This window comes from Acartia tonsa, chromosome 4 (assembly GCF_053477335.1).
Source record: "Acartia tonsa isolate MP-2025a chromosome 4, ASM5347733v1, whole genome shotgun sequence".
Classification (NCBI taxonomy): Eukaryota; Metazoa; Arthropoda; class Copepoda; order Calanoida; family Acartiidae; genus Acartia; species Acartia tonsa.
Window position 1 is genome coordinate 42,296,814 of NC_137263.1, and position 27,689 is coordinate 42,324,502.

At 31.6% G+C, this 27,689-nt stretch overlaps 3 protein-coding genes across 8 annotated transcripts in view; 2 read left to right on the forward strand and 1 right to left on the reverse strand.

Annotated features, from left to right (window-relative positions):
• Tsp (Thrombospondin) overlaps positions 1–2,388 on the forward strand; it is a 33,620-nt gene extending 31,232 nt beyond the window's left edge. The window contains exons 24-25 of the mRNA XM_080158265.1: positions 1,225–1,342; positions 1,667–2,388. Coding sequence (XP_080014391.1) covers positions 1,225–1,342; positions 1,667–1,804 — 256 coding nt within the window. The 3' untranslated portion in view covers positions 1,805–2,388. The remainder of the gene's footprint in view (positions 1–1,224; positions 1,343–1,666) is intronic.
• Positions 2,389–3,990: 1,602 nt separating this feature from the next.
• LOC145317266 (uncharacterized) overlaps positions 3,991–27,689 on the reverse strand; it is a 70,048-nt gene continuing 46,349 nt past the window's right edge. For 2 of the 4 annotated variants that reach the window (XM_080158267.1, XM_080158268.1), the window contains exons 14-20: positions 22,391–22,493; positions 21,718–21,868; positions 21,294–21,357; positions 19,162–19,288; positions 16,669–16,717; positions 15,348–15,435; positions 3,997–5,732 (exon numbers count right to left, since the gene is read on the reverse strand). In XM_080158267.1, coding sequence (XP_080014393.1) covers positions 5,690–5,732; positions 15,348–15,435; positions 16,669–16,717; positions 19,162–19,288; positions 21,294–21,357; positions 21,718–21,868; positions 22,391–22,493 — 625 coding nt within the window. In that variant the 3' untranslated portion in view covers positions 3,997–5,689. Of the gene's footprint in view, positions 5,733–15,312; positions 15,436–16,668; positions 16,718–19,161; positions 19,289–21,293; positions 21,358–21,717; positions 21,869–22,390; positions 22,494–27,689 lie in introns of all 4 variants that reach the window. The other 2 variants (XM_080158269.1, XM_080158270.1) reach the window with 2 other exon arrangements.
• Positions 8,741–13,872, forward strand: LOC145317264 (uncharacterized). Of its 3 annotated transcripts, none has more exons than XM_080158263.1 (8): positions 8,741–8,852; positions 9,768–9,824; positions 10,117–10,185; positions 10,731–10,913; positions 11,161–11,282; positions 11,730–11,990; positions 12,368–12,474; positions 13,036–13,223. In XM_080158263.1, exons 4-8 carry the CDS (start codon positions 10,734–10,736, stop codon positions 13,206–13,208), a joined length of 843 nt encoding a protein of 280 aa, XP_080014389.1. In that variant the 5' UTR covers positions 8,741–8,852; positions 9,768–9,824; positions 10,117–10,185; positions 10,731–10,733; the 3' UTR covers positions 13,209–13,223. The 3 variants fall into 3 exon arrangements, with proteins under 3 accessions (XP_080014389.1, XP_080014388.1, XP_080014390.1); XM_080158264.1 differs by lacking the exon at positions 8,741–8,852 and adding an exon at positions 13,732–13,872 and having other exon boundaries at positions 9,757–9,824; positions 13,036–13,154; XM_080158262.1 differs by lacking the exon at positions 8,741–8,852 and having other exon boundaries at positions 9,756–9,824.

Here is a 27,689-nt window from a genome sequence, read left to right on the forward strand (position 1 = left end):
CCAATCAATTATCTATATATTATATGCAAATATCATAATAATAAATCATTTTAAATATTGCAAACACTTTGTACCAGCATCAACAAAGTGCAATCGCCCCTAACTTAGAATATTGTGATTAATAAGGCTAAGATTATTATTAAAATCATTACTATTAAATATGTACACTATTTCTAATATAAGTAGGGCCATATTTTGTTAACGTGATGCTAATGGTCAATTAGGCCTGTAATGCTGCAGTGCAATAAAACGAGGCGAGCAGTTATTGCACAGGAAATAAATTACAAATTACAAAATTACAAAGATACAATAAAAGTACCCAAATTTTTAAAGCTTACTAATGAGAGTTTACAAAAACATTGGGTACCAAACTAATTTACAGTCCAATGACCCATCTCTTCATGATTACCGAATATGAAAATACCTTATAATCAGGGATCTAAAGGGATGTGGCAATGGAAGATAAATTAATGTTTCCAACCCCCCCCCCCCAAAAAAAAAAAAGTGTACATTAAAATCATTGAAAGAAAAGTCAGGACACGGTTACTTTGTTTAACCCAATAAAGATTCAATATTAAACACTGGCAGATGAACAGATCTTAAATTCTAGGGAAGTTATGTTATTAAAAGTTGCTAAGCAAAAAGATTTACATTTGCTAATAATAAACTTTTATTTCGTGCAAAACTTTTGATCATTTTTCTTAGAATTATATTACTTTATTTTCTAGCAAAGTAATATTTAAAATATTTTAATATTAGAGTAGCTTCTCTAAAACTCTGAGCTTGACATTTTGGTTTTATTTTCCAGGATTTCAGGTAAATAGCAATTGCTTGATTCCTGGTCCCTTGTCTCTGATATAAAAATTCCTATAACATTAATAACCGGGCAATTAAAAAACAATCCGACACAAATATGATAAAATCAGGGATATAAAGGGATAAGACTAGGGATGAAAATTGTTATACTTCCCCAATTATGGTATACAAATTCACCTCCTCTGTAGATTATAATTAGGTGTTGCAACGTTTTGACACTCATCTTAATGATCCAACAATTCAAAATAAAATAATAGTACCCAAAGTTGTTAAGTCAATGAATATGAAAACGCAACTATAAAACTTTAGGGACTAGCGTAATAAACAGCCTATTGACCCCTCTCTCCCTGCGATAAAATACAGTAAATAATTACGAAAAAGCTTAAATTAAATATTTTTTTGTTTTAGAATATTTGAGGGCGACGACATGGTGGCCGATTCTGGCAACGTGTTTGACAGCACCCTGCGGGGTGGAAGGCTCGGGGTATTCTGCTTCTCACAGGAGATGATCATCTGGTCGGATTTGGTAAGTTCTATACTCTGCATATTTCCACGTAATTATTAGGAAAGGTAATGAAAGTGTTTACTTACATTTTTTAAAAACAACTTTTAATTCTTTAGATTCACTAAAATCTAAAATAAGCAAAACCTGTATATATATAAGTCGGAAATACAAAGAAAACCTTTTAATAAGGTTCAGGTTTTTTTTACTTTATTGGCTTCTGGCGACCGAAAACATCAGTATCTAATATTGCACAAGCAACTCGCAGTGTACGTGATTGCGCGATGAAGAAAGATTTTTCACTAGGTCTATGTTAATTTTGTTACTTGTAACTTTATAATATTTCAGGTGTACCGGTGTAACGACCATGTACCAGAGGCGGTCTACAACGAGCTTCCCAGAAAAATACAGGCGCAAGTAGAAATTGACTCTTCCCGCCCCTCATCCGTCCGCCGCAAGCGCGATGCGGAAGGCGGCGAATTGTGAAAACGGTCCTCAAAAAAGTCGTTTCTAGAGACATTAATGTACAATAGAATCGCAAAGCGTCTTTGAAATGTCTTCAAATTAAAATTTTTAAAAGCTAAAAACTCAATATATATAATTTAAGCAACTTTGCTTCATTTCTATTGTTCATTGCTCTAGAAATCAGATTTTTCTGTGTTATACTGCTATTTAGGGAAAGAACATTTTTTAATGAAAATAATAATTGGAATTTGTATTACTATTTTATCATGAAACATTGGTTATAATACAAAACGATGAATTTTCTCAATATAAATAGCATTTTAACATAGAGGTCCATATGTAAGTCACTGCCTTTGAATTAATTTTATTTTGTTTGCTAACGTTTTATATCATCTTTTTTGTACCATAATAAAATATAAATTTTTCATTAACTCATAGTTAAAAGTACCAAATTCTGCTTTGTATAATTGTATAAATATTTAAAAATTAATGATTAATTTTGTTCTAAAAGAAAAGATGTTTGATTAAAAATAATATGAAGTATCCAAGTTTTAGTAAATGAAAAATTTGTTTTGATTAATCATTAACAATAAAGTATTAGAAAAATAAGAATTTTAATTTAGACAGACAAGGACGGTTATAACAAATCTTAGTGAAACTTTTTGAAATATATCACTCTCATTATAACTTTTGATTGCAAAATAGCAAATCTAATTGCTATGTTTAACAATTTACATCTATTCTATTATATAAACTAGTATGGTTCTGTTTAGTCTCAAAAATTTTGAAATTGCTTATTAGGGCGGGTTCATATCGGAATGAGACAAAGAGGGGATATGCAACAGATAAAATTAACCTTTAAAACATTTCTGACCGAAAAAGAATTTTAAAAAATTGAGTTTTAGAACGCGACCACTAAAAAATATATTTGATTACTTATTAATATGCAAAGACGACATTCAAAAAATTTTTGAATCAGAACTATGGCTTCATGGTGCTCCCTGGAAAGTCCTTGAGGAGCTGCATCAGGAACTTTTGTCCGTTTCAAAATATCTCGTTCCTAGCCTTAGAAATCACTAAAAAACATCATTTATTGAGAATTGTCCAATTTGTAGAGGTTTTTAGATTTTCTCAGGCTAGGAACGAGATTTTTTTAATGGTCAAAAGTTCCTGATTATACTCCTCAATGCCTTTCCTGGGAGCACCATGAAGCCATAGTTCTGATTCAATAAATTTTTGACTCCCATTTACAAATAGCTATACAATTAAATGTCTGGTCGTCAGCGGTTTTAAGACTTAGGATAAATTTCAAATCATCCAGAGGTGTATTATACCCATACAAATCATTTGCAGATCCACGCTTTGGCCTCAAAAAAAATGTCCAAAATCGATCCACCCTATTGCTTATAGCCCGAAAGGGTTATACTTCTTAGAGATACTTTATAAATGAATTAGGGTGTCTTTAAGCTATTTTTCTGAAATCTCCCGCCCTACCTTAGAAGCTATGGATGAAGCAAATATTAAAACTAAATAGTAAATTGTTAATCCATGAATATTGTGAACTATTAATATTTTAAGCTTTAAATGCACAGGTCTTGTATTGAAAGGTTGATTATATGTTAGATGTTACTTAAACCCAACACCTATTGGACGCTTTACACCGAAATCCCAATATGCAGAGCGTGATTTAAAATTTGTAGAGAGGACTAGAACCCGAAGCGTTAGTGTAGGCAATCTGACTGTTTTGTGATATCGTTTAAAAATAGACTTCATCATTTTATATTTAATTGCTTTGACTCTATTGGCAATGTAACATACTCTACTAGCAGTATAAAAATTTTCTATTAAAAGTAGTCAGTCAGTAAGCGAGGGAAGAGGATACTTAAAGAGACCCTACGTATGTAAAATTCAATATTAGCTTAAGCATTACTGTCCTTTCGTGTACAGACTTACAAAACTTATATTAAGTCAAAAGATTATTTTTTGAAACCTTGAAGGGATTAACATTTTAATATCTAAAGAAAATTTGTGAAGATGCGCAAAATTTTATTTAGACAGACATACATACATCCTTTAGACACCAAAAACTCGTTTGGGAACATTTTTGCGGATTTTATTGGGGTCATACAAATAGCATAAAGGCATTTTTGAAAGTTTGAATCAGAAAATGTAAAATCTATATGCCGTTTTTTCAAGAAGCAAAAAACCACTCTTCATAATCATATATTTTCAAAATAAAGATCAACATTAAAATTGATTAATATTTCTTTAAATAATTATCATAATATTTTCATTAAAGTTACAAAAATTCTCTGTATATTAAATGTTTATATTTATTAATACATTCGAATATTACTTTGTTTATTGTAGAATTTTGATATTTTTATTATTACCACACTTAAACAAAATTTTATAAATGACACTTAAAAATAATTAAATTATAATTTGTTCTGTTTTTATCTTAACAAAAAATTATAAATATTTAAATTCCCTATTTTAATCACTCTCAATTAAATATCACATAAAATAAAACAAATTATAAGATCATACTCACATTAGCTAGTAATTCAATAGAAATACAATAATAAATCATTTTGAAAATACTTATTTTAGGTTTTGTAAGAAACCTTTTTATATGAAATGAATTGATAACTGTTTTTAATGATGTATTTTAAAGGAAGACCTACTAAATTTAGAACTATTGGACCAAATAATAACGATTTACAAAAAAAACAATATTGCTTTAAAGCAAATATATACATTAATGATTAATGACTTTTTTGTACAAAGATAGTTTATGTTAAGAATAAACAGAACTATGATTATGATTCATTCTTTTCCCCCAGGGAGTATGGGAGGGGACAATGGATAGAATATTCAATTTTTAAGAGTCTCAGACTTTGGGTACTGGCTTAAAGGGAATGTGCACGAATTCAGCAGGTTCTGACTGACTTTGGGTACTAGCGCATCAATGCCCCGCTAACTAGCTGAGTTAGTTTTCAAAATAGCAGACAGAAATTTTTTATAAAATGACTGGTTTTAACAAATATTTTTTCCCAAGAAAATGTCATTTCATGGATAGAAACTCTACTGTGATATTTATGTATTACACAATCTAATAACCCCTTGAATTTATGTGATGTATTGGTAATTTAATTTTCAAGTAAATTATTTTTTTCTTAGATCTAATTTTGTTCTAAATTATATTACCATGATCCCTTTACAATTTTGGTCAAATTTTTTGGATAAATCTGGTTTTCATTGCTTTTCAGCTAAAACTCTTTAATTGAATTTATTGCCCATTGTCCCCTCCCTTACTACCTGCTTTTCCCCAGTATTTAGTTTTTTTATTTTACAATTATATTTTACATTAAAGTCAGGGCATAGGAATAAAATTATAAATCAACCACTATTTTACTTTCATCATTATTTTACCTTGTTCATGTAAATGTATTGGATTGCAAGGAGGAATTTTTAAATGTCACTTTAGCGTAATCACTGATTGTCTCCTTCTAAAGGTCATTAAAGGTTTACGTAAGTGTTTAAACAGAACCCCACCTTTCCCTCCCCCCCCCCCTAGGAATTATTACTAAACGGTATAAATTCAAAGAAAAAAAACATCAGCGTTTTGGCACCCAGAAAAGTTTTGCCCTTGTGATTTAACATTATGAGATTATTAGGCAATATGTCAATTTAGGTTGTTCTTTATGATTTAAGGGATACAGTGATTGCACGAAAATACCATTTAATTGAAACCCATCCTATATCAAACCATAATACATATACTCCATTTCTTCAATGTAAGTTCCTTTTTTTATAATTCTGTTCCACGTATCCCTGGTATTAGCACGATTTATTCAGATTTTGAGATTACAAGTTTTGGAAGATGATTTGAATTTTCAATGTTTAGGATTTTATTAGATCCTCCTTCATCTTGGAGCTGGCTTTCCTGAAATATAAACACATTAATTATAGTATATTTAGCTTCCCAGAATGAGAGTATAAGCTAAATTTAATAAGTAGAACCTATTCTTCGACCATTGTCTTTTACCTGAAAAGCAAATGCACAAAAAAATCTAAATTGCGCAATTTAAGCCTATAAATAATTCCATAAAGTAAAGTAACAGGATATCTATCATGTATCTCTGCTAAGATTAATCGGGGGAACGTTTGTGAGGGTACTCAACCTCCCTCCCCCCTCAACCCCAAAATAATCTTTAAAACGTCTAAATAAATCTTAGCTAACTTTTGTTTTATTTTAATGTTTCTTTTGCCCTTTTGCATAAAATATATAAATTTATTCATTAAAGTTTAGTTGTTTATAACTTATGCAAATAAAATTCACATTTAAACTTTAACAATTTCTTCATAGAAAATTAAAATAGATAAAATTATGCGTGTGTGCCAGGGATCTAAATGGATAAGACAATGGCCGATATATTAATATACATCCCCAATCATGATACTTTAAATTACCTCTTTTGTAGATTAGGTTGAAGTGTTTGGACACTCAATTTTATAAATCAACCAATCAAAATTTAGCAAGTCCCAAAAGTTGTTGAGCCAACGAATAAGAAAATGTTATCATAAAATTTTGAGGACTAGTGTAATAAACAGTCCACTGTTCCATCCCTCTCTAAGTGTATACACATACAAAGAATGTAAATAAAGCAAGAACGATTACGTCAGTAGCAATCATTGAAAACAAATAATTTGTGTTTTACATTTAATTTTTCTATTTTTATAAATATCTTTTTATTATTTTAAATGTTAACAATGTTGGTTTTCATAAAAACTGATGCTTTTTTGAACTGAAAAGAAGACTACTGTCCTTTCCTGTAAAGATATAGATACAAACCTACTGTCCTAGATTGATTAGGCTTGGTTAAATAATTATGAAACTGTAAGAACCATTATTATAGCCCTAGTATAGCCAAGTTTTTGTTTACTAACTTGGACGGACGGATGTACATTGATACAAACGGACAAACATATAAATAGATGGACAGCGGACCTTTCAATTTTGTCTGTATGTCCATCAGGAACCTTTATCTAATTTCCCAGGTTCTACGAAATACCACAAAAAAAAAATTTTTTACCGGAAAAGTGGTAAAGCTGGTCAACCTGGTAAAATTTACCAGTTTCGTGGTAAATTTTACCAGCAAAAATTTTAGCCAAAAAATTAGTAAAATTTTACCATTTTTTTTGTAAAATTTGACGAAACAAAAAACCCCGTTTTTTGTGTTTTAAATTAAAAACAGCTCTTCATAATCAGTTGTAGTACTTTAAAATAATGACTTCTATACAATGAAGCCTAAATTTAAAATTTTTTTTTTTTTTTTTAATTTTACCACATTTGGAAGTTTTACCAAAAATGTGGTCAATTTTACAACTCTATTTTTCAGGTTAAGTCCGAATTTTCGGACTTAGACAAAAAAACGCAATTTGGTCAATTTTTACCAAAAAGTTGGTAAAATTTGACAAGGTATTTTTTTAGGCTAAGTCCAGATTTTTGGACTCTGACAAAAAAAATGAACTTGGTAAAATTTGACCAACTTTTTGGTAAAAATTGACAAGGTAAATTTTTAGGCTAAGTCCAGATTTTTGGACTTTGACAAAAAAAAACACTTGGTAAAATTTGACCAACTTTTTGGTAAAAATTGACAAGGTAAATTTTTAGGCTAAGTCCAGATTTTTGGACTTTGACAAAAAAAAAACTTGGTAAAATTTGACCAACTTTTTGGTAAAAATTTTTACTTTTTATTGAATTTTTTCGCATAAAAGAAGCTAACTTTTTTTTAAAACCTTGAAAATTATTTCATCATTTCTTTTAAAACATCCTCCCGCATCGTCAAAAATATATCAAATTTAATATTTACTTATTTGAGCTAGCTTCATACGAATTAAAATTAAAAGAAAAAAAATCCAGGTGTGTGTGTTTACGCAGATGTGCCGTGTGCATTTGAATTTATCGATTTTTCATCTTTAATATAAATATAAGCTTTCGTATATTCCCCTGAATGTTTCTAAAAGAAAGACAGAGATTTCGAATTATAGAGTAATTTCGCTACAAAACTTATATTTTTAAGTTTTGAAATTTATGGCACCTCTGTGCGCGCATGCGCACTATTGATAAGCTTATGATTATTTGAATATAGAGTGCCAAAAATAATTATTAGTTTTGATTCAATTTAATCAAATATTTTGAATCAAGAAGTAAATTACTACTCAATTTTCTCTAAATATTTAAATTTGTAGAATTTACAATTTGTTTGGAAGATTTTTTTTAAGCAAGATGTTTAAAAATGTGGCAAAATTGTGGAACAACAATGTTTCATGATTTCTATATTTATGTTGTCTTTGCCAACCGGAAATACCACCGAGATGGGTTTTTAAAAGATGAATGCCACATTTTTTCGGCGTTTTTTAGACATTGATTGATTGAACGTTGACGATAGAATTTCAAACAGAGTATATAACATAAAAATACTGAATTTTAAATTATTTTTTTAGCAATTTTTCTAATGTCTAACACAGCTCTAAAAAGATGCATTAATTAATATGCAGCAAAAATGGATTGAAGATAATCTTTTTTTTTCTATGAAGGCCGTACCATCAAAAGCGAAATAATTAAATAAATCATTGTATACTCTTTTAGATTTCGCGAATGTTGCGCTTGTTATTCATAGCGTAAAAAATGTCGAAAAAACGCGGCAATATCTTTTAAGAACCCGGCCGGAAATAGATTCATATATGGTTAACAACTATATATATATATTTAAATATTTTTTTTTAATATTGAATGCACTATATTTTTTTATATTCTATCGAATATATATTTTATATGTCATTACAAAACTATATTACATTTAATATTAACATTAAAAAAAAAAAACATCAATTTAAACTTTCGTAACCCTGTAATTGGGTATTGGCTTCAGAAGTACAGTTCTACATAAACCACGGTCCACGCTTGAGCTAGCATCACCAGCATGGCTCTGCCTAGGCTTATAATTAGAAAGGCCAGGGTATTATTATTGGTTGAAAAGTTTGTACATTATTATTACAGGTATTGTGTCTTTAAAGGGACTGTGAACGTAAATTTTTCTCATCTTAATATCAAATCTTAACATTATCTTATTCATAATATCTCACAGATAGAGCAAAACGCGCTTTTGTTTGCTTAAAAAACGGCTTTTTCCGACGATTTTTATAAGGTACAGGGAAAGGAAGAAATTTTCTGTATTATATAAAATGTCCATTAAATTGATTTTTTGGTATTATCCTCTTAGAAATTTTTTTTTCAATATTGAAAATTTGAGTACCCCCCCCCCCCCCCCCCCGACAGCGAACTATGAACTCTGGCCGCAGCGCTCGGCTCCCTAGCCTGCCTAGCCGCAGCGCTCTGCCCCCTTGCCTGCCTAGCCGCAGCGCTCGGCCCACTTGCCTGCCTAGCCGCAGCGCTCGGCTCCCTAGCCTAAAACCTAACCTAACCTAAAATAGTTGTTCGTCGGTAGTCGGGGGGGGGGGGGGGGGGGGGGTACAAAATTGAAAAAAATTGAAAAAAAATTTATAATTATAAAGATGTAATTTTGTTAATAATCATTGGTGATGTGGATCAATTTATCGGGGATTGCCTTATCCCTTTAAATCCTTGAAGTTTTACCAACAAAATTCCGTTTGTCCCACTGTCTTATTTGAGAGCTTTACTCTCATAAACGTTATCATTGTTATTTTGTGGAAGGGAATTATGTTTTTTGTAAACGCGAAGCTTTTCTATAATTAGTGTTGGATGGCCGGTCTGTATGGACGAAACTCATAGCTATTATCATTAATTCAAGCATGTAGGAATTGTCCTATCTATTTCAAACTTGTTACCTACTGATTATTTTGGTCTAGCTAAAAAGTATAAGGTTTCTACTTTTGTCGTATTTTTTTAGTTTCATACCTATAGTTTTTGATTATAACAAATTCTTTTATTTAGATTGTAAAGAAACAAGACCTCAGATCAGCATTTGAAACATAGGGGGCAGTTGAAGAAGTAAGTTACAGAAAAGTTTCGCAGCTTATATTTATCTTTGTAGATCTGTATAATAATACAAATAATATTTTGGTTTCTTTACAACAAAATGGCTGGGTGTTGCCACCCCCTTAAAAGTCAAGGCTTGCCTTCACCTTTTCATTACTTGAAAGCTGACACCATTCTAATAAATGTATGTGGTCTCTGTACCTAGTTTTATTGATATTACTATTTTTAAATTCAATAACATTTCATTATAATGCCAAAAATTTAATGTTTAATAACTTCGACGTTGATAAAAGTATTTTTGTAGGTATTTATTGGTGAAGGTTATGGTTTTATAACTTTTAATCATCCCGACGGAGCTGACAAAGCAGTTCAGGTACCATTCTTTTGATACTTTGGGTACCCAATCTTCTTACACTTTGGCTCCAAATCCGATTAATTTACGTTAGATTAGAGCCGGTTCTGAGCCACACAGAAAAGCAACATACATATCGAATCGAATTGAAGATGATTTTATACGAAATATAGATAACAGAATTAATTCCTGGCCTAATTAATTTTCTTGGTCTGACCCTAGAGCCAACAAAACTGGAACCCTTTTATTTTTAATCTCCGCGGAAAATCGCTGAGTGTTGTACACAATACGATAAGAAACTTTTAACTCCCATTAATAGAGGTTAGATACGGAATAAATTATCGTTTTCATGAGGACCCAAATAATCCTCTATTTATCATTTTTTGTTTGAAACTTTCACTACTGCTTTTAGTTAGGTTTAGGGAGATCAAGAAGGGTTTAGAATATTCCACAAGGGTAGGAGGTATTTTTAAGTTATAGGGAATTGTTTTGATTTATTTTTACCTTATTGTTATTAAACAAACTTCAGGTCTTGAAGTTATTTTCACTTCACTTTATTTTTTAAGGAAATGAACGGTACATTATATGCCGGTGAACGGCTGAGAGTGGAAATATCCCGGGGACGAGGCAGGGGACGTGGAGGCGGTGATAGAGGACGCGGAGGTGATAGGGGGCGCAGTTCTTACAGAGGTAGAGGCCGGGGTGGAGGCGGGGATAGGTATGAAAGACGCAGCCCCCCACATTACTCTAGGAAAGTTTTTGTTTTAAAAAGTAAAAGTTAGAAAATCTTTAGGTAGGCTTATTTATTAAATGTAACGTTTAAAAGCAATGCATTTTTTGTAATTTCGCCATGGACTGACGTACAGTTTTGTTATAAAGTTGCTGCGCTAATAAAACAGCAGTACCTAAGATAAAAAAATTTAAAATTAATCTTCCAAAATACTTACTAAAAATCATCGAATTTTTTTTTTCAAAATGAAAACATTTAAAAATAACAGAGGTGGCTCTAGAGGAAGGGGAGGTGATAAGGGTGGCTTTAGAGGCAGAGGCCGTGGAGGGGACAGGGGTGGTTTCAGAGGACGTGGTGGCAGAGGGGGTGGTAGATCCCCTCCACCAAGGTAAAATTTTAAATTTTAAGATTAGTTTAGATATTGCTAGCGGCTGCGGCCCTAGCATTTAGGGGCTCTGTATTAAAAAGGATAGATAGGGGACAGAAATATAGTCTAAAACCATTCCGTGTCATATGAGAAGCTTTCCTACCTATAAAGGAGAACTCAATCGGTTTAGTAGTTATCGAAATCTTAAGCTAAAGACAAAGAACCTTTTTACTTTAAACAATTTAGTATATAAACAAAATATATTAGTGTAATTTCCAAATTTGCTAACTTTAAATGCCTACCATCTCTTTTATTGCTTTATTAAAGATTTTCTAAAATTACAATAACTTTCCTACCTAGATATGCTCTTTCTTATTAGTTCTTCCCTTTTCTACCAATCAAAAAATTTTAAAAACCTTTTTTTTAATGAATTTTAACTTTTTAAGTAAATTATTTTTATTTTTTCAGGTATGAGAGGAGAGATGGCTACGGACCCCCCTCACATTACTTCACAAGGGAGGCACACCCCAGGGGCGACTACTCCCCTCCACAACAACGTTACAGAGGCCCCCCACCGCCAATGAGGGATATGTCGCCACGAGGACCCCCCCGCGGACCTCCTCCCCCCCACCACAGAGAATATTCCCCGTCACCCAGGAGGGGACCTCCCGGTAGGGGCCCACCACCCAGGGATTACTCACCTGAACCAAGAGGTCGGCCACCCCCAAGGTAAAATCAAATTTATATCAGGGATGTAAAGGGATAAGTCAATGGCCGATAAACTGATGAACATCAACATCGATGATACATAAAATTAGTGGTTAAAAAACGTTTGAACACTCAACTTATTGAAACAATAAATCAAAATTTAATTAACTCCCCAAAGTAGTTACCTAAGCCAATGAATAAGAAAACGTTATAATAAAACTTTTGGGACTGATGAAATTAACAGTTCATTGTCTCCTCTCAATAATGACATAAAGTACCTAGTTTTTTTACCTAATTTGATTTTTAATAGGTATTTTTTAGAATTTTGATGATATATGTTATTTTTAATAGATAACGACATAACATTTACTTATTATAAACTAATCTGAATATTCAAGGTACATGTCACCACCCCCATCCAAAGGGCCACCAGGTGACTATTCTCCAGGACGCAGGGGACCTCCACCCTCCCCGGGTAGACGTGGACCAGGGACCAAGGCTATTCAGGAATGGGTTATTAAATGATTTAAGACGAAGTAAAATATTGTTTAAGTTTAAAAAAAGATTGTACTAAAATAATTTACGTTTCTGTAGACACAACGGGAAACATGGTTCTTATGGGATAGGACAAAAGACGAAGTATTGAAATTAAATCAAGATTTACCTAATAAAAATTAGGTACTCAAAGTTTTTGAGTTGACGAATAAGTAAACTTGTTTCTGAAACTTTGGATACCATTATGATATTTACACCATATTTTACCCTCCCTGCCTGGGGTTTAGGTCTAAATTTATCTAATATTAGTACTTGTTTGGGACAGGGATCTAAAGGGACAAGACAATGGCGGATAAATTGATGTACATCAGCAATGATGATACACAAAATTACCCCTTCTGTGGAGTATAATTAGTTGTTGAAAGCTTTAGACACTTAACTTGATTAATCAACCATTCAAAATTCAATAAAAGTCCCTAGAGTTGTTAAAGCAACGAAGAAGAAAATAAAGCTTTGGGGACTAGTGTAATAAACAGTCCACTTCCTTCCTTCATTTAATCCTCCATAACTTAGGACCCCGCGTTCCACGACTCCATACGCCACGTGAAGCATATAATCAGTAATGCCGAGTACTATGGCCCCAGCCTGTTCTTGTTAGCCACGGATGTTGTTACTGCTTATGTTTTCCAGGTAAGCTTTCCCTTTATTTTTTCTCGTTCTGCGTTTTCAAAGATGTTTAGTTAGATAAGTTTGCTGATTTTTTTGCCACGTGTCAAGATGCCTGTAGGAAATGAATGAGGGGGGAGAGGGGGAGTCGAACCTACACACTTTTATTTTTGCTTTCAAAAGAAAAAATTTAGGTGTGAGAGTAAGGGGGGGGGGGGAAGTTCTGACACATTTGCGTAAACAGCGAGTATAGGCTTTATCTTTGGGACGGACGGACGGACAGACATCGTTCTACTTTGTATTATAGATTAGATATTTAGTAGGGAGGGATGGGACATTGGGCTGTAAATTACACTAGCCCCCAAAGTTTTCAAATAACATTTTCTTATTCTTTGGCCTAACAACCTTGGGTACTTTTATTGATTTTTTATTGGTTGGTTCATTAAGTTGAGTGTCCTAACATTTCAATCACTTATTGTAATCTACAGAAGGGGTAACGATGTGTATCATCATTAGAGATGAACATCAATTTATCAGCCATTGTCTTATCCCTTTATATCCCTGTAATTATCTAATTAACTAATGAGCAATTTTATTCCAGGTTGAATATCAGTGATACGAGGTCGAATGGGGCCGGTGCCCAGCAAATCCAGGAGGTTGCGCAACAGTTTTCGGCCAGAGCAGTAGAATCAAGAAAAATATGTTTAAGTGTTGTTTCAATCAATAAAGATAAAAATGAAAACAATTTTTTTTTTATTTTTGCGATTTATACAAGCGATGTTTTTCTATAATTAAGGTCAGTCGTTTTTTACCACTTTCTCGTGATTTTTACCACCCGTTTTTACCACAATTTTTGGTCAATTTTTACCATATTTACCCTATTTCCGGTAAAATTTTACCAATTTAGGGCAAAAATATTACCAGGTGTTGAACAGTTTTACCACTTTTTCGGTAAAATCTTACAGAAATTTGCGGTAAGATTTTACCAAAAAAGTGGTAAAAATTGGTCAAAATCTGGTATAAATTTGCGTCCTAAAATGGTAATATTTTACCGGAAATCTGGTAAAATTTTACCGATAATTGTGGTAAAAATCGCTGGTAAAAAGCGTGAGAAAATACCACAAAAAGTGTTTTTACCACGGTTACGGTAAAATTTTACCACCTTTTAAATCGTATAGGCTGGTAAAATTTTACCATAAAAGTGGTAAACACTAGGTGTTTTTATGGTATTAATTGTGTCCTGGGTTGTCATCTTTTTTTAAAATAAAATTTATAGTCCTTTTTATCATAGTTTTAAAAAATGATTTTAAAAAACACTAAGCTATGGTTTAAACAAGAAATTCAAAATCACTGAAAGTAAATCTTTCATTAACCAAGAAAATGACGAAAGAAAAAAATGAAACATATTTTATAGATTTTATAAAAGTAAAGAATTTAATACTAAACTTCTAAAGTAGGAACTATTTTTATACAATCTAAACGTCTCACATCGGGATGTTTTATCTGTAGCAAACATATTTGGCCAAAAAATCTTGATATGATGTCAATATAATTGTTTTCAACAAAGAAAATAATTGAAAACTTATAGCAGGAAAATTACCCGATCTCCAGATTTAAATTATTGGTTTAAAAGTAGAACTACCCAAAATCAACGAAAGTTTCCAACGAATAAAATAAGGTAGTTGCGAAACTATGGGTACGAGTTTAATTTATAGCAAATGTCCCCCCCCCCCTCTTCCAGACTAGAAAAAGAATAAAATATTACCCCTGCAGGGAATTATCAACACAATTTTACAACAATTTAGTTAGTTATGGTCCTATAAGATTTTTTGAGATTTTTTATAAAAATATCAAAAATATTGGTTAAGTCATAAACTTTTTGTATGTTATTCCTTTTGTAAGTAATAAGGTACATATACCTAACATATTAATAAGCATTTTTTTGCTTTGTTTATAAATTTTATTGTGAAATGGATTTCTAACCGTAACTGAAAAAATCTCAAATTTCATTTTAAAGTATATAAAAATTACAGTATTCTATAATATTGCAGTCATATTTGCCAACTAATGATTTGTTTAAAAAAAACATAAAATTAATTTAAAAAGTGAACCATTAAAGAAAAATCTTTAATATAGGGAAAAAACATAAAAAGGATGAAAAATTAAAAATGTAAAAAAGTACATGATTGCTGGCAGGTAAGTACATCAAGTACCTACCTGCATTCATGAACCGCGTTAACAAGACACTCAACCGCCATCTCATGTCCCTCAAAACTGTCCTTGTCCCCCGCGCTCTTTGTGTAACCTTAACAGGGGGGTGTGGTCGGTCACACATTTTTTATATTTTTGGTAAGGTTCAAGAAATGTTTTCAGATACTTAATTTTTTTCTAAATTTATCGCAAATTAGCCATGTTAGATTCATGTTATCTATTTTAACCTTTGGTGGGGATTCCTTTAACAATGAGGCATAATCGTCAAAGTATAGCAACGCATACAAGGAAGGTAATTCATCTATTTAAATAGTCCTAAGACTAAATTTTTCAGAAAGAAATTCTTCACCAATAAAAAATGTTTTCCAAATCCAAATCCAACTTGTTAAGTTCTTTGCTTTCTAGTAAGAACAAGGATGATAACATCCATAACATCACGGTAGGACAAAGGAACATTAACACTTGTAGAGTGTCAGAACCAAATTAATTGGAATGTAAATGTATAATAGTTGAAACAAAATAATAAGTAAATTTGTTGAAAAACTGCTGAAATACAGGATATTGTTTAAGGACATTCTTCATTCTAGAGATAATTCGCTTATAACAGTGTACTTTGTTATCCTGGGAATCAGTCTGGTAACGATTATAGAGGTGCTACGCTTTCTAAATCGTCCTAATCGCTACTAAACGTTACACGAAAAAGGCTAACTGTTAGTTACAACGGACCGATCCAAATTATAGAAAAGCTTCGCTTTTAGAAATAAATCTTATTTATTTCAATTGTCAAGAATTTTTATGATGAATTTAAATATTCTGAAAATATTAATTCAACAGAAGAAAAGTGAAAATCTTTAACTTGAAATAAATTTGAATATCATTTGTAAAACAATTTCCTGTCGACTTGAAAAGATCAATTTTCTAAAAATATAATTAATTTTGAAATAATTTCTCAAATGTTTTGGTGATATCAAACTTACATTAATTAATTCATAATTTTTTTGTTTTATACGGTTTATGCAAGTCTAAACCTAGTAATTAAATACCTAAATCGATATGAAATGAATAGTTTTAAAACACTGAGGGTATGAGGCAAATTAATAAAAAACAACCAACCTTTTGATTGCACGATCTTTGTTTTGAATAAATAAATATGTATGAGTTGTACCTGTTTCTTCATAAATGTATTACCATATTTAACAATTTTAACATCTCAGAAGTATATCCCAAGTTGACGTCATAGAACATTGTTTAGACTTGGGCATATTACAGACGCGTTACACATCACGCTTAAGCCATTCAGTAAAAAAATAAAGCTAAAAAAAATTACCTTTCTCTCTAACATTTCTTCTAATTGTATTATACTCTGTACTACAATCCTAAAGAAAATTAGGTTTTACATTTATTTTTATTTTATAAACTTACTCATAGTCTATCTGTAGGTTTTTCAGTCTGCAATGAATACACTTCAAGTTTTCAGATTCATTGCCATTTTTACTGTCACCTTATAATGTCTGGTTCTTTAAAAGTTAAAAATCATATATATATGTATACTTTTATACACATCTTATTGTATTTTTTGCTCAAATATTTGTGCAATTATAAACAATTCTTCTTGTTTTGAAACAATGTTTCAACAAACATATAAATATAACTAAAATTTTAAATGCACTGAACTTGTTTTTTGCATTCTTACCTAAAATATTTGGATATACAAAAAATGTACAATAACAATGTACAATAGATCTGTTCAAAACTTAATAAACTATTAAACAATGTTGTAGGGCCAAAAATTGAATAAGACTTCAAAATTTGGAACGTTGAATATAAAGAAATATGAAAATGAACTATGATCATTTTGGTTCAACAATGAATCTAATTTGAAAACTAAATATTTTAAAGCCTAAAAATGTGCTCAAATCAGTCTTTTATATCTTTTTTATATCAGTCTTTTCTTGCAAAAAAAAGTGTGCTTTGTTTCTTAACTAACCAAAACATCTTTAAAATAACTCTTGGATTTGCAATATAAAAAGAGCAAAGGACATTTAAACATTTCACAAAATTTCACCAAAAAAAGGACATCCAACTTATTTATTATTCCTAATTTTGTAATTTAGTTTTTATACCCTCTAATAAAAGAAATTAGATAAAAAATATAGAACCTATCTAGCATAAATAATACATATGCAAAAAATTTGTATTCTTTCTATAAAACATTTTAGAATGGTAAAAACTTGAACAGATATTGAATAAAAATTTGAAACCTGGGCGCGAAGGAAAAATATTGAAAATATGACAAATGCATACATAACTAAATATGTACCTTGTCCTTAACATGGTCCATGGACTTTCTAAGAAAATGTATTTAAAACCTTAACTTTAAAATTTTATTTTCAATGATTAAAATGTTACTGAAACTCATAATTTAGGAAACTAATTTAGGCACTAAAGTTTATAGTTAAGCTTTGTAAAGACTATGATATAATATTTTTTTTACTTCTACCCATGAAAATTTCAGTTTCAAATCTTTTTTTTTATCAAACTATTTTTGTAAAAAAAGAAAAATGTAAATTCCCTTCTCTACTGTATGAAAAGATAAATATCTTGAAAACAAATTTTGTGGTGTAGAATTTAGGATTTAGTGATCAAGATCGAGGTAGGCAGATGGAGAGGAGGGAGGGAGGGGGGTTGAGGAACATTAATTTATCTCAAGGTGTCGAAGACTGAGGGCGTTATATGAAATTTTTGTAAGGGGGGAAGGCGGGTTGGGCTTAAATTCTCTAAATGTTGGAAGGAGTGTAATTCAAAAATTTATGTAGAGGTTGAGCTATTATAAAGTTTTATTTAGTTGTTATGCTATGATGGGTGGCTAAATCAGGTTCCCATTTTGTACAGCAGCATATTTTGTACATAGGGGCTTTCTGTACAAACATTATTAAAAAAAAATTAAAAACTAAATTTTTAAATTCATTTTTAGATGTAGTGCTAGAGGAGTTTTATATCCTTATATTTCATAAACTCGCGTATATTTTTGGTCTAATGAGTGTACATCCTTTATTCATCAAAATGGGGGGGGGGCGTTGTCACGACCTTGGTATACCAACTTTAACCCATCAATGTTGAAGAAGACTATTTGCTAAAAAGAGAAATTACACCTCCCCGCCAAAATCTTTTGTGAAAGGGATTTTCACTTTATAGATAACAAAATAGAATATTCTATAATGGAAAATCAGGTTTTATATATTTATTTTTAAGGTAAAATTTCTTGAGTTTGTTATAAAAATATAATGAAATTATATAAATCTATTGGCAAATACCAGGGCTCGGCAGCCGACTTACAAGCAGTAAATTAAATAAGTTCGTAAGAAGCTACAAAATTTTGCATCTGCTGAGCTTCCGGCTAAAATAATGTAATAAATTTGCATAGACAAATAAGTTTTTTTAGATTTTAACTAATTTTATGATATTCTAATAAGAAGCAGCTTATAAAGATTTTGTTGATTTTTCTTAGATGTTTTTTAAATTGAGCCACAGCAAAGCAACTGCAATAGCAATTCGGACTTTTGTCATATATGTTTAATCTATGGAGTCTTATAAAAGAATTCTTATCAAAATTTGTAATTAGGTAAATTCAAACGTGAAATGTCTCTTTTATTTGATGTTCAGTAAATTTTTGCAAACTTAGTTTAATTCGCCTATTATTATGGCATTTTTTCATACCACCAATAGTGTCTATAAAAAGACGCCATACAATAAAAATGACCAATGATAGGCCTTTTTACATTTTAATTGACCAGTGGTAGGCCAGAATGACCTCAATTACCTGATTTCTGGACTCTGCTGACGACTTGGAAGCCGTGCCCGAGTCAGACCCCTTGTTGTTGGTGGACAGCCTCGTCACCAGATCATTGATGTCCACATCAGAGGACAGCAGCTGCTCTATAAGTTGATCCTGTACCAATTAGTCATGGTTACCTTTTTTTTTGCAAAATTTCTTTAAATATTTCTTTAAACATTTTTATACTTTGAAGAAAAAAATTATATGGCAATGTCTATAAAAAAAAAATATGAATGGTCAAATAGACAGTGTAAATTATAGACCAAATTTTCAGTCGTCATGAAAAAAAGAGAAGAAGTAGAAAGAGAAAGAATGTTATAAGAATAATATATAATCACGGAACCTTCAAAAAAAATTTAAATGGAGAAATGTCCTGATTACGTTAAGATAAATAAAAAAAATGAGTTTACCTTTAAACAATTTTTGAAAGATTTTAAATGTTACTTGATCTGTTGCAAACAATAACTTTGAATAATTCTTAATGATTTAAAATCAATTGATTTTATCAGCTATTATCATACGTTATCGCTCTTGTTTCATTACATTATATGACTAATGTAGCAGGTGGATGAAAATACTTCAAACTTAAAAAATATCCCACCATCCGGAAATCGACAACCTACCCCCTCTCCCATTTTTAATTTTAGTTTTATAAAAAAAAAATAGGTAAGCGGTAATTTCTCTTGAGATGGTTGTGCTATTCTTCTCCAGAATAGTTATAAACAACAATTCATGGACCTATGAAAAGCTACTTTGTAAAGGAGAACCCTATCGGTTAAGCGCTTTGGTACAGATAAGGATTAGAACACTTTTAAATGAGTATAAAATAATGTGTGGGGGGGGGGAGAGGGGGGGCTTTATTGGTCAACTTGACCGATTAAGGGATTTTCCTTGAAACTTTTACACTGAAATTCTATCTGTATTCCGCTTGAATGGAGTAATAAATTATAATTGAATCCTTATCCCCACTTGCCCAGTAGATTCTTTCAATTGATTACAGTGTAATCGAGTGTCTTATTTTCTCGTTGTTTGAAGATTTTTCAAATCTAACATATTTTTAGGTAAATAATTATTAATCTGCTTAATAACATTCAAATTATCTAAATATCCTCTATTTTCTTCAAATATTTACATTTTAAATGCTTTGTATTTAAAATTATTGCGTCACCCTTAGCCTCCAAGGGTGGATGGAGGAGGTCAGGAAAAAAGCTTAAAATCACCTTTAAATATAATTAAAGCTAAACTAAAAAGTAAATATCCTATTATATAAAGTAGTAAGCGTTTTTGTCTGTCCCGAAGGATCTCGCTAACCGCTGAACGGATATTGTTCTTCTTTACAGTGAAGCTTCTTATAGGTCCTTGGAAGGTTTTAACCTATTCTTTGGGTGGGTGTCTTCACCCCCCTCCCCCCCTTCAAAAAAAATATTTTTTTTACCTATTCTTTTGAGATTTAAAATGGGATGAGGTCGACTTTTTCCAATCCTACCTGAAGTGCCCCTAGAGGCTTCTAGGGGGCGTAGCTGCTAGTAATTTATATTATAGGATAGAACATTATAAACTATGTAACACTAAAATTAAATCGATGTCCTTAATCCAATACTTACAAAACTGTCTCTTTTAATATACATTAAATCACTTGCTTATTAACACAATAATCAGTTGTATGTCCTTGTCTTTTGCAGGAAAATGCAAAATTATTATCAAATTATCCTCTCTATTACATGAAAATGAATTGAATATCCTCACTCTAGTTACTTACAACATATTAACAAACTTTGTCGCAATTTCTTACAACAAATTTTATATTAAAGTAAAGAGGAGGGAGATTATAACCAATCTAAATTTTATAATTTCTATAGTGAAGCTACTCTATACTTCCAAATGTTCGTCTGTCTTTCTTTGTGCCTGTGTGTCCGTCTGAACGTCATTGTAAAGATTCCCCATACAAAATGTGTACGTGACTACCTTGGTCCGTTGTTATGTTGGTCGTACGATGCATAAACTTAAATATTTTGATTGCATCTTATTTGCCATCAGACTAAGTTAGGTTATATTGGGTATTTGGTAGCCCTGTAGTTTTAGGGCCCCCCTTTTATTTTGAATGTAAAGTTAACCATTCCTTATGAGTTTGTTTCGGAGACAAAGCTTTATCCTTGCTTGTACTAGCACCATACTGTTTTCCTAAAATAGATAGTTCATTATTTTCTAAACATTTTTGCAATAACCCTCTACAAGTTGATTTGTTGATTGGTCTATTATATCAGATTGTCTTTTATATTTTTCTTTGATACTCATAGACTTCCAAACTACTCCTTTGGTCGTTTGTTAGCAAAATATATCATATTAGCTGCTGCATCTAGGGGCCCTATTTTCAAATCGATTGGAAGGGCAGAAAAATAGCCCAAAACCACTCAGACTTATTTATAGAAATAAAATTGCCTAAAACCATCCCTGGACACCTTAAGCGGTTAGCGAGATCATTCGCTACGAACAAAAAAGTTTATTACTTTATATAATAGAATGAATTAGTATAATTTTGACCTGGCATATTGCTGCTGCCGCTGTATTGCTGCTGCTTGCTGCCAGAATATTGTTTACTGCTGCTGCCATATTGATATTTAGCGAGGTGACAGTCGGGGTTGTGGGAGTCTCCATCCTCCACTTCGGTGTTTGTGTTCACGGAGTCGGACCCCTGCAAAAAAAAACATTATGAAAATTACGAAATATGGTCCATGTGAAAAAATGCTGAAGTTAGTATAATTAGAAAAGGGTAAGGAAATAAAATTAAGGGAAATATCAGCCAGGTTTAAGCACCATCCCTTTTTTGATAGGAGAAACAATATTACATATTTTTATACTTAGGATTGATCTGATAGCTGGCTCCAGGACCCTTTTATGACTTTGTTTAATTTTTATACCCAAATAAATATGTTTATGTTTATGTTTTGTTTGTTAGGTAGAGACATCGCTCATTCTCTGGTGGTATAATAATATATATTAATACCTGGGATTGCTCTGATAGCTGGCTCCAAGATCTGATATCCAGTACAGCCAGGTCCAAACTCCGCCCATCTACTAGTGGTTGTGGTACAATTATATATATTAATACCTGGGACTGATCTGATAGCTGGCTACTGGACCAAATATCCTGTACAGCCAGGTTTAAACTCCGCCCATCCTCTAGTGGATGTAGTACAATAATATATATTATTACCTGGGACTGATCTGATAGCTGGCTCCTGGACCTGATATCTTGTACAGCCAGGTTTAAACTCCGCCCATCTTCTCGTATGTGTGGCAATATTATATCTTTGTACCTTAAATAAAATAAAAATTATAGTAAATAAGTTTAAGAATTAATGTTTTAAAGTAAAGGTTAACTTAAAGTTAGATGGAAAAGATATGAATCTTGACATTTTACTTATACACAAAAACAAATTTTGAATTACATGAAATACACGAGATAAATCTCCATTTTTAAATTCCACTAGATCTCGTATGGACTAGAATAATACCAGTCGACAGAGACAGAAAATAAATTCCTTCTTTGTTTTGAAACAACTTTTATTCATATTTTTAAAATTTTAAGATAACTGAAATAGTTATCTATCGCATCGTATTATCGTATCATAGTAGTTAATTGAAAAACCTACTTATTAATATGATAGAAAAATATTTTTGAAATGGCAAGATGCATGATTTTTAGTATAGCTCAGAAATGGTTATAATCCAGAGGATATTAAACGGTTTTGAAGCCATACAGGAATTTTGTTATTTTCCAATGCTTCTAGCAGAAATAATTAAAAATCAGATGAAAATTAGTCAGATAAAAATATCCTTATGCTTTTTGGATCGAGGTCACAAGGGCCATACAAATGGTGAGAAATAAAAAACTATATGCCTTTTTTACATAAAAAGTAAAAGTTTGACGCTAAAATTTATTTATTTAAAATATACAGTCAGATTGATTAACGGAAAATGGGCTTTATATGACAGGCTGTATTTTTAAAAGCGAAGCTTTTCTATAATTAGGGTCGGTCCGTCCGTCCGTCCGTCCGTACGTCCGTCCGTACGTCCGTCCGTCCGTCACGGATAGCTTTTTTCGTTAATTTAGACATGTTAGAATTGTCCTATCGTTTTCATATTTTGCATGGTGATTCCTTTAGTAGTTAGGTACGATTTAGAAAGCGTAGCAACTCTATAATCATTACCAAAATGTCCGTACGTCCATTTTAAACATGTTGATTTTTTTACTTTTTTAAATAGCTTTTTTCGTTAATTTAGGCATGTTAGAATTGTCCTATCGATTTCAAATTTTGCATGGTGATTCCTGTAATAGTTAGGTACAAATTAGAAAGCGTAGCAACTCTATAATCATTACCAGAATGTCCGTACGTCCATTTTAAACATGTTGATTTTTTTACATTTTTAACAACAAATTTGTATGTAACCTAATTATCCGATTGGTCTGATTTTGGTATACTGATTCCTGGGACAACAAAGTACAATATTATAAGCGAAGCAACTCTATATTTAAGCCCTAAAAATGTAAGTATGTCCATAATCATTATCCTGTATCAAGCAGTTTTTCAACAAATTTACTTACAATTTTGCTTTGACTCTTATACATTCGCATTCTGATTATTCAGTTCTGACATACAAGTGTTAATGTCCGTTTGTCCTACCGTTTCAGAGCTTCGCTTTTATGGATGTTGTCATCCTTGTTTAAATAAAAATAATTAATGAAAAAGGTCGTTTGAAATAAACAGATTTAAAATACATATAAGAACTTATCTATAAATTTAAGGAATTTAAAATGTTATCTAAATTCTGGTATAATGTATGTAGAAGAAATCAATTTGGGATTTAGTTAAATTTATTTTGTTCAAAGAATTAAGCCAAAATGGGTTAGCTATTCAAATTTTCTTTTAGATTTAAACAAGGCTCGTCAATAGCAAAAAAACCGTATTTCTTTTGTAGATATTGCCATTGCTGACTTTGTATCGAAATATTTGCATTTTAATGACGTTGCAACTGTCAACATTTTAAAATAAATTAAAATTGGGAAAACTGTAAGTTTTAATCCGCATGAACGGATTAGCAACCCATAAAATATTTTTGTTCGAGTTTAACATAGCAGCGCTCTCCTTTTAGAGTGTCAAGGCCAGGACTAATTAATATTTTTAATATCTTAAATGGGTGAGTTGTAGAAGGCTTTAAATGATTTTATTTTGAGAAGCTGTGGCTTTTTACATACTTAAACCAATAATTGTTCTTAAAAACCATCAATAATAATTGTGTAAGTATTTAAGCAAAACAGGAAAGATGTTTCTAAAAGAAAGGAAATGAAGTATAGAGTGTGGAGGAGGGACTATGTAAACTATTTAGATGGTGTCCACTTATTTTCGCACATTAAAAAAATATATTAAAATAAAAAGGGGGGGGGGGGGTAGTTTTTGCTCTATGAATGTAAAATGATTGCACGGAAACTATCCCCCATTATTTCAATTTGTTTCAAAATGTTGCAATGACATAAAAATCTTAAAAAGGTATAAGAAATTTTCGTGCATTTTTGCTGTACTAAATGCACATCCATTTGAATGTGTGTCTATTCTGCCTATTTCTAGATTCACAAAGAACCTTTCAACATTCTTACCACTCTCATACATGCCTACAGGGATAACACAATAGAGGATAAATTAATATTCACCCAAAATATGAGTGTATGTAGAGTTTTGCGATGTCAAAACTGGTTAAATTTGGTTCATACTTTTTCTGTCGCATGTTAAAGTGATAATTTTTGATATATTATCGGCATGTAATAATTTAAATAACCCAATTGATACTATTTAAGACGACTATCTATAATACAAAGTAGAACGATGTTTGTTTGTCTGTTTGTTTGTAGCGAAGGATCTCGCTAACCGCTGAACCGATCGGGTTCTCCTTTACAGGGTAGCTTCTCATAGGTCCCGGAAAGGTTTATAACTATATAAAAAAAAAATTTAATTTTTCTTTTAAATCTAAAATACGAAAAATCAAACCTCTTTGGGTAAAGGGTCTAGAGGCTAGAGGCGAAGCCGCTAGTATGATATTAAAGAATATTGGTCATGGCTGACTTTAGTATATAATCAACAATATACTAATAACGTTGTGACTACATACTTTGTTGACGGGCATGTCTTGTAATGTATTGGAAAGATAAAAAGGATTGTATAATTTAACAATCATTGTCTATCCCTCCCTGTTTTCAATAGGCACACTTCAGGGAGATAAAGGGATATGAAAATAGACTTAATGTTATTTTAGATGTATTGGTAGGCGTTTTTTAAGATATGTGTTTTCTAAGATAGGCGTTTTAAGGAAGGGGTTTTATAGTTCGGCGATTTTTTAAAAATTAGATAGTTTGTATATAGTAGTGTGTCTTTACCGCCTATTAATTTACATATTGCCTTGTCCTGCAGTAGAAACATATACACAGATATTACATGTTACTATAGTCAGGGAAGTAGGCTGTTTACTATTCTAGTCCCCAAAGTTTTATAATAACGTTTTCTTATTCGTTAGCATAACAACATTGGGGACTATAATTGAATTTTGATCGGTTGATTCATTAAGTTGAGTTTTAAAACGTTTTAACCACATATTATAATCTACTAAAGAGGTAATTTTGTGTATCAACATCGGGGATGTACATTAATTTATCGGCCATTGTCTTATCCCTTTAGATCCGTGACTACTAGTAGTACATATATTATTTATCTTTTCTTACATTCAATACTACCAAATCATAACTTATACAAATGTACTGTAAATGTGTTGGGTTTTTTTACTTTTAGGTTATTTTAGGGCTAGGGTATTTGATTGTTAAAGGGTAAGCAAAAAAAATGCAGACCTTTTCAAAATTCAAATTGCGGCTTGTGTTAACAGTAGAAGATGTTATGCATACCGTTAGAATCGCTATGAACACTAGTTTTTTGAAAATAAGAACAATTCCTGTGCAGCGTGCTACTTATAGTTAGCTTACATTTTTAAAATTCAATCTGCGCGGCTTGTGTTAATGGTAGAAAAAGTCTATGCATATCGTGAGAACCGCCATAAACTCTAGTTTTTGGAAATATAAATTTATATTGTTATGTTATGTAATAATCTGTTCTATATTGGCTCCGTTAGTCTGCCGTCTGTTTTGCTGCATTTGTCAATGTCAATACCATGCTACGAGATACAACAGGGAAGCTATTATAATAAAGTTACTTAAATAGATAACAATAGAGTAACCTAGACAGGTGATAATAGAGTTACCTAGACAGGTAACAATAGAGTTACCTAGACAGGTAACAATAGAGTTACCTAGACAGGTGCAATATAGTTACCTTAATACTTGACAATAGATAACAATAGAGTAACCTAGACAGGTGATAATAGAGTTACCTAGACAGGTAACAATAGAGTTACCTAGACAGGTAACAATAGAGTTACCTAGACAGGTGCAATATAGTTACCTTAATACTTGACAATAGAGTTACCTAGACAGGTGACAATAGAGTTACCTAGACAGTTGACAATAGAGTTACCTAGACAGGTAAAAATAGAGTTACCTAGACAGGTAACAATAGAGGTACATAGACAGGTGACAAATAAACTTACCTAGACAGGTGAAAATAGAGTTACCTAAACAGGTGGCAATAGAGTTACCTAGACAGGTAACAATAGAGTTACCTAGACAGGTGCAATATAGTTACCTTAATACTTGACAATAGATAACAATAGAGTAACCTAGACAGGTGATAATAGAGTTACCTAGACAGGTAACAATAGAGTTACCTAGACAGGTAACAATAGAGTTACCTAGACAGGTGCAATATAGTTACCTTAATACTTGACAATAGATAACAATAGAGTAACCTAGACAGGTGATAATAGAGTTACCTAGACAGGTAACAATAGAGTTACCTAGACAGGTAACAATAGAGTTACCTAGACAGGTGCAATATAGTTACCTTAATACTTGACAATAGAGTTACCTAGACAGGTGACAATAGAGTTACCTAGACAGTTGACAATAGAGTTACCTAGACAGGTAAAAATAGAGTTACCTAGACAGGTAACAATAGAGGTACATAGACAGGTGACAAATAAACTTACCTAGACAGGTGAAAATAGAGTTACCTAAACAGGTGGCAATAGAGTTACCTAGACAGGAGACAATAGAGTTACCTAGACAGTTGACAATAGAGTTACCTGTACAGGTAAAAATAGAGTTACCTAGACAGGTAACAATAGAGGTACATAGACAGCTGACAAATAAAGTTACCTAGACAGGTGAAAATAGAGTTACCTAAACAGGTGACAAATAAAGTTACCTAGACAGGTGAAAATAGAGTTACCGAAACAGGTGGCAATAGAGTTACCTAGACAGGAGACAATAGAGTTACCTAGACAGTTGACAATAGAGTTACCTGTACAGGTAAAAATAGAGTTACCTAGACAGGTAACAATAGAGGTACATAGAC